This window comes from Catharus ustulatus, chromosome 20, assembly GCF_009819885.2.
Source record: "Catharus ustulatus isolate bCatUst1 chromosome 20, bCatUst1.pri.v2, whole genome shotgun sequence".
NCBI classification, from domain to species: domain Eukaryota; kingdom Metazoa; phylum Chordata; class Aves; order Passeriformes; family Turdidae; genus Catharus; species Catharus ustulatus.
Window position 1 is genome coordinate 6,412,253 of NC_046240.1, and position 7,273 is coordinate 6,419,525.

Below are 7,273 nucleotides of genomic sequence, written 5' to 3' on the forward strand. Positions count from 1 at the left end.
ACAAAAATTAAAATGCACTAATATCACTTACAAGGAGTGCACCATGTTTTACTTACTTTGATCAGCATAGTTTTTTGCTTTTAGTTCAAGCTGTCGAGTTTGTGACTCTAATGCTTCCACTCTGGTCTGTAAGTCCTTTTTCTCTTGTTCTTGAGAATCTTCAAACTCAATGAATTTCTAAACAACAACAAAATAGTTAAAGTTAGACTAAACAACTAATTACAGATTTTACAGCAGGTAGGAAGCAACACAGCAGCCCTTCACAGCCAGGAAGGGGCAAGGGGGTCACCAAAACAACTGAATAGACCCACAGGTCACATTTAAACACAAAGAACTGTTTCAGTCAGGTCCATCAGTCAAGCACCCAGCCTAGGTTATGCTGTGTAATAACTTTCAATCAACTGCCAGCTACTCCAGAGAACCTGCTTGGGATTAGCATAAATATTAATTGTTTCATTATTGTTTAACTTAATGTACAATAATTGCCAACAGGGCATGTGAACACAGGGAGTCTTGGTGTCCTTCCTCTGACTGATCACCAGTGAAGTTATTTTCACCCATTAGCCACAAAGGTACAGACAATGCAAAAGGGACACACCAGCAGTAGTGCCAGCCAAAATTATTTGGTATCTTTTCCATCCCCACCCAATTCTGCTATAAATTCTCATCATCTTAATCAAATCCTTAATAACCATCTATAATCTCTCAACAGCACAGGAAACTGTGCTGATCACCACCACCTTCTGTTTCCTTGGTTTACCAACTTTGTGACTCCCTGTACTCTGGAGTACACTGATGAATGCATCAGTGTTTACATTCCCTAACATAAAAATTACCAATACACCATTATAGCAGCTTTAAAAGCACATTTTTCTGCTATTTATCTTACCCCAAAAAAAAATAATCAAGAAATTCAGTGTGTATTGCTGGCACAAAGAATACTCCTAAAAGCCAGAGATGTTTTAAGTCTTGCAGTGCTTTATGTTCTGCATGGCAAGGAGAAGACAAAGCCCCCAACACAAGTTGTGCAGAAAGGTTCATAGAACAGGGAGGAGAAGCTGACCAGAAACCTCTGCAGGAAAAAAATTCCAAACATCCACAACAGCTAAAGAGGCAAAGGCAGCTGAGAACCACATGGAAGAAAAGAGACAGTGAAGGTAGCAACTTGAAAACAGTAATCTGATTTTAACATTTTTTCTTATGTATTGTTAGGAAATTTTAGTGGGAAAAATATTTCAAATGCTCACACATCAACTGTTAATGAACTATTACTACATTTTAGCCATTTTGTTTTAGAGCTTTTACAAAAGCAGAAATTCATGACCTTATGAAAAGGGCTTCAGTTGAACAGGGTCATCAGAAGAAGTTCTGACTAAAAAGTACTTCAGATGTAGAAATGCATCAAAACCTATGAAGTGAAACAAGAGTTCCTTTCAGCCAACTCTGCACAGCTGTCACAGGACTGGGCATGGTGTTCATGTGACTGTGCTTGAGGCTAAACCACCACACAATCGAGGAGCAGCTGACATAGCCCAGGTAGCTCCTCTTTGGGTGCTGCCATCGAAAATCCCTCTTCAAACACAAACGTGCAGAAATCTTTCTACTCCCTCCAAACAAAGTTTTGGAATATTAATTAGCCAATGTAATTAGAAAACCTCAATGTTTAAGCTTGTTTCATGTCTTCTTTGTAGTAACTGATTCAAGACTTTTGCCCCTTTAACATTCAAGTCATGCTGGCCTATTCTTGGCAGACTCCCTTTTCAAAAAGGGCTTCAAAGTTTGACACAAATTTGGCACTGGGGCTAAAGACCAACACAGTTTGTTACACTGAACACAGGAAAACATGAAAAAAGAATTATAAAACTGTAACATCTTTGTTTAGTTGTTTCTATGACGTTTTCCCAAAAATGTGTCATAGCTTGCTAATGGCCAGAGACAATTATAGTCATGAATAACAAACAGCCATTCAGAGCTATTAATGTCATTCTTATTCATGAAACTACAGATAGATATAATTTTGCATTTCCTCTCAAGTTCTTCAACTGCAAGTGGTAAAACTACTTTTGCCTCAAACGGTTTTGCTACCTTCCACTAGTTTACCTTTATTTTCTTAAGTTCAAATCTACTTTACTACACTTTAAAGCATTTCTGTAATTACAGCTGAGTATTTCTCCCTCCCTCAGATTATGTCTGATCAGATCTTGGGATTGAGAACCTTGGACTTTGAATATTTTTATTTTATTTTACATTTCTCCTTCTGGTGATAGCATAATCACAGACACAGCCCCAGCAAATGGATCATCACATCCTGACTAAGCCTGCAGAAGTATGACAGAAGAACTAGTCACATAAACCACCACAGCAGCCAAGGACAGGCTGAGCACCCTCACTAAAAGACTTTTTTTTTCATTTACATTGACAATGCACTGAAATACTGCATATCTCCTGCACTGTTTAATGTAAATCCAGCAGCATATGTAGGAACATGTTAGGCAACCAATAGCCATCCTCTCATTTCAACCCCTACTGGTTATACAAAACACTGAGGTAGACAAAAATATAGTTTTTCTCATTTTAAGTGATGCCCTGTTTGGACCACAAAGATGAAAAGTGTGATAAGTGAGATTTTTGGTACTTTTTTTTTTGAAGAGCAAGCTGAAGGACACCAACCTGTCTTCAAAACAATCAGACCAGATGATATAAGGTTATAGAAAATACAGCTGCAATGATCCTTAAAAGGTCATCTTGTTTCCAGGTTCTGATTCTCAGTCTAATTTTGATTAGGTTATGATGAGGTACAACACAGGATGTGATGCACAGCTCCTCCTGAATGTGCTTGCTATTGAAACCCAGCCTGGGATACCTCCAGCAGCCATGTCTGGCAACTCCCATTTAATCCATCCTAATTTCTCCAGGCACCACCAAGCGTGTCATTTCAGACCTTTGTCCAACCTGTTCTTAGAGACCTCATACAAAAAGTGTGAAAAAGTCCCTCACAAACTAAACTCAAAAATCTTTATGTAATCATTTTTACACCTACTTGAAAGTTTGCAGAGATCTTTGGAACAAATAACTCAGACTACACAACAGGCCAGCACATTAGAAACCCTCTGATCTGCACAATCAGTAGCACACTATTAGCCAAATTAAATATCTCTTCCTATATTTATGTCATTTCTGTTTCTTTACACTTTGACTTGTTTTCCTGTCACAGGACCCAGGTGCAATGCTGAGCAGATCTGATGTCAGGGTCCCACCCACTTGGCAATCTTTACTGCTCCATGACATGTCCTTCAGCAATGTGTATTGCAACAATGACACATTCTCAGCCAATGGCAAGTTCTTCTTGGAGCAGGGAGGAAAAAAAATCACCTAAAAAGCCAGTTCAGATGGACTTGGGACACAGAAAAACACATGGAAATGAAAACAACCTGATAGGTGTAAAATAGAGTGAAAGTTTTCTGTAAAATGCATCTTGGTTTTCTTCTCTCAAATGAAAAATACCTAAACTCTTACTGCACAGTGTTTGCTCAACATACAATTCTAAGGAAGAAAGTTACCTCTGGGAACAGTAACAAAAAGCAGACATCAAGTTCATGCTATGACTTAAACCAATTTTAGTGGTGGTAAATCATTTTTCATGGTTGCAGCTTAATCCCACCAACAGCAGAAAATCTAAAAGATATCCTGATTTGGCATGGCTAAAAGGAGTAGATTTTATCCTCTTTGCAAGTGCACACAAAACAGATGCCAGCTACAAGTGCAGGTATGAAACAGAACATTACTGCAGAAGTAACTCTTATCACGATATAAAAGAGCAGAAGCACAAATGCTGATTCCTCTCCCACTTCCTTGGGGCAGTAATTGCTACCTCAGTCACCAAGAGGGAAGGTAAGAACAGGAAGCAGAACAGCAGAGCAGCTGGTTCCTCCATTCCTTCAGCATTATCAAAAAACCTACCATGTTAAAAGTCAGACAAGTGATTCTGCAGCAACTTCAAAGATCATGACTGTACCCAGAGGGTTGAGAAGTAGGCCCAGAATTTCTGTCAAGGTGACTTTTAAAAGATTATTTCAGAAATCCACAGGCAACAACTTTTAAGATGTTTAAGATGCTTACTTTTTAAGCATAGGAAAAAAAGAAGGCAAATTAAAAAAAGGGGGTAAGGAGACCCCTACCCAAACAGTAAACTATTTAATGTTCATTAAGATACTGCTGCAAATAAATTTCCTACAACAAGCAGAAAGTAAAAAAAGGTGTGTTAATTGTCCAGAGAAGCTGTGGCTGCCTCATCTCTGAAGTGCTCAAGGGTAGGCTGGACAGTGGATGGTGTCCCTGCCCATGGCAGGGCTGGAGTGACACAAACTTTAAGGTCCCTTCCAACCCAAACCATGGTGTGATTGTATGAACAGATAATAATAAATATGGAACTCAGAAGCTCAAAATTCTCCATTTTGCCACCAGATGACACAAGCAAACTCCACAGAAAAATAAATGGGCTAAGCCAGCCCAAGGAAAATAGTGTTAAATTTCTGTTCCCTCCTTTTATTTCAACCATACTGCACTCATCAGGTTATCTCAGCATCGAAAAAAATATTCAACAACCATGGGTGACTAACAGCTGCCTCTCCTGAACACACCAGGCTGTATCTGTACACTTTCATACCTGTACAGCACAATGATCTCAGCACATCACAGAAATGACCTTTGTGCTTACCATGAAAATACGTTCTTTGGTCTAACTGCACTTTGGAAAGCACCAGCCAGCTGTCTGGCAGCATGAGCACTGGTAAACTGTATAAAAACTTTCCCCTCAAGTTAATTTATCATGACACACCGAAATAGAAATGGTAGTGAAGGACAGCACCAATACAGGCACATACAGTTCCTGAAAAGCTACAACAACATAATTACCCCATGCTCTATCCCATCACATTGGTACAGTTTCTGTCCTGCTCCCCAAGGCCTTTTCATTTTCCAATCTGGCAAATGCTGCCTGTGTTTCAAGCCTTATGGGTTTTCTCACAAATTAGTTCAGAAAGTATTTATCAATCCCTTCCTATTACACTCAATAAAAACAGATTTTCCAAAAACCCTTTCACGTCAGCTTGTGCTGGAAACAGTGTGGTAACACCAATCCCCTGCCTGGAGTCCATAAGGCATCATAAAACCACCACGTGTTTGACAAGCAGGATGAGTGATCTCTCAGCCCAAGAGCTGGGGGGACACCCTTCATACTACAGCACTCCATAACAAACTGAGTCCCGGAATAAACTGCAGACAACACTGTGCACTCACTTAGAATCAAACAAATATTTGTACAGGGTTAATGTTTTTAATTTAAGCTTTCACTGTCAATACTGTGTTTACCCTCAGTGTGGTTGTTGTTCTGATTTTTGGAAAATTTAGAGGGCGAGCACAGTCAGAGAGATTAGCACGGAACAAGGGGCCTGGAAATAGATTTGTAAGAGGGCTTGTTCTATTACAGATAATGCTGCCAATCCAATTTCCTGCAGCAGTTTGGCAAGACAATGAGCTGGAGGAAGTTATCCTGCACAGCTGCCTCCTATTGTATTGCTTTATAACATCACTTTATCTAATGCTTTACAACCTTATTTATGCTGAAATGATCCTTGGTACAAAAAGTGAAATAAAAACATCTAACATCCCAATCGGAGTCGATGTCACTGGAGAATCCACACCACCTGTTGCTGCGTGCAGCTTTATGTACCAGCCCTGAAGGGCTTCAGCCTAGACACCGTGCATCTCGACGGTTTTTACAATGCGTTGTCATTATTTTTGCAAGAATGGAGAATCCGTCTCCCTGTGCGGGGAGCATCCCGCGGGGCCGTGACAGCGCAGCCAGCGCACGGTTCCACGGCCGCTCCGCTCCCGCAGCGCTCCGCAGGGGCTATCGGGGATCCCTGCGGGAGCAGCGGCTCAGGCACCGCGGGCACCCGGAGCCACAGCACCGGGAGGGACTCCCCGCCCTCCTCATCCTCCTGCCGAGCCGCTCCGTGACCCCAGCCCGTCACCGGCAGCTCCGGCCCCGCGGCCGGACGGGGCAGCCCCGCTCGTGGCTCCCGGGGCCGCCCGCTCTGCCCCGGGCAGGCCCGGCCGGGAGGCGCCGCCGCCCGCCCGGAGCCACCCCGGCCTAGCGCCGCGCTCACCTCCTCGGCCTGTTTGCGCAGCGCCTTCTCCCGCTCGTACTGCGTGAGCAGCTGCTCGTTGTCGTCCCGCAGCAGCTCCAGCTCCACGCTGGTCTCCTGGCTGTGCGCGCACACCGAGTCCAGGTTCTCCAGCACGGCCACCACCAGCGGCATCAGCTCGGCCACCACCTCCTCATCGTAGCGCCCGATGAGCCGCTCGAACTCGCGGTAGATGGAGCCCGCCAGCCCCGACACCCGCTCCGACATCATGGCGGGGCCGGGCCCGCCGGGGTCCTCCTGGTACACCACGCCGTCCGCCAGCTCCATGGCGGCGGCGGGGGCTGTGCGGGGCCTGGCGGGGCCCGGCAGGCGCTGCTCGGAGCGGCTCCCGGCGGCGGCGGCGGAGCCTCGGCGGGGCCGGGGGAGCGGCGCGCGGCTCTGACCTCACCCGCCGCGCCGGGCGGGGCCTGCCGCGACGGCGGCGTGGGGCGGGGCCAAGGCCGAGACGTCCGGGGGTGTGGCGTGCGTGATGATGTCATCGGGGGCGGGGCTGTGTGACGGTGAGGGGCGGGGCCACCATTCGGAAAATGGCGTTCGGTGCGAGCGGGCGGCGCCGGGCCGGGCTGTCGGAGACACGGGCACAGAATCACCAAGATTGGAGGAGACCTTTAAAAGGGCAGTAGGGCTGGGGAAGGGTCTGGAGCACGCTTTGTGTGAGGAGCGGCTGAGGGAGCTGGGGGGAGCTTGGCCTGAAGAAAAGGAGGCTCAGAGATCTTACCGCTCTCTCCAGCTCAGGAGGGTGCAGCCAAGTGAGGACAGGCTCTGCTCCAGGGAACAGAGACAGGACACGAGAACACAGCCCTAAGGTGCACCAGGAGAGGCTCAGGTTGGACATGAGGAAGGAATTCTTTGCAGAAATGGTGACTGGTACTGGAATGGGTGAGGTGTCACCGTCCCTGGAGGGGTTTAAGGACAGACTGGATGTGGCACTCAGTGCCACAGTCTGAGTGACAAGGTGCTGTTGGGTCATAGGTTGGGCTGGATGGTCTCAAAGGTCTTTTCCAACCTCATTCACTCTGGGATCCTGTGGTTCTGTCACCCGGTCTGACCGTGCACCTGGCCCT

General features: G+C 45.7%; 1 protein-coding gene across 6 annotated transcripts in view; it reads right to left on the reverse strand.

Moving 5' to 3' along the window:
- The window catches only part of SPAG9 (sperm associated antigen 9), a 61,682-nt gene extending 55,184 nt beyond the window's left edge, over window positions 1-6,498 (reverse strand). For 4 of the 6 annotated variants that reach the window (XM_033076852.2, XM_033076850.2, XM_033076849.2 and 1 more), the window contains exons 1-2: window positions 6,171-6,497; window positions 57-177 (exon numbers count right to left, since the gene is read on the reverse strand). In XM_033076852.2, the coding sequence (XP_032932743.1) occupies window positions 57-177; window positions 6,171-6,476 (427 nt within the window). In that variant the 5' untranslated portion in view covers window positions 6,477-6,497. Of the gene's footprint in view, window positions 1-56; window positions 178-6,170 lie in introns of all 6 variants that reach the window. The other 2 variants (XM_033076848.2, XM_033076847.2) reach the window with 1 other exon arrangement.
- Between the last annotated feature and the right edge of the window lie 775 nt (window positions 6,499-7,273).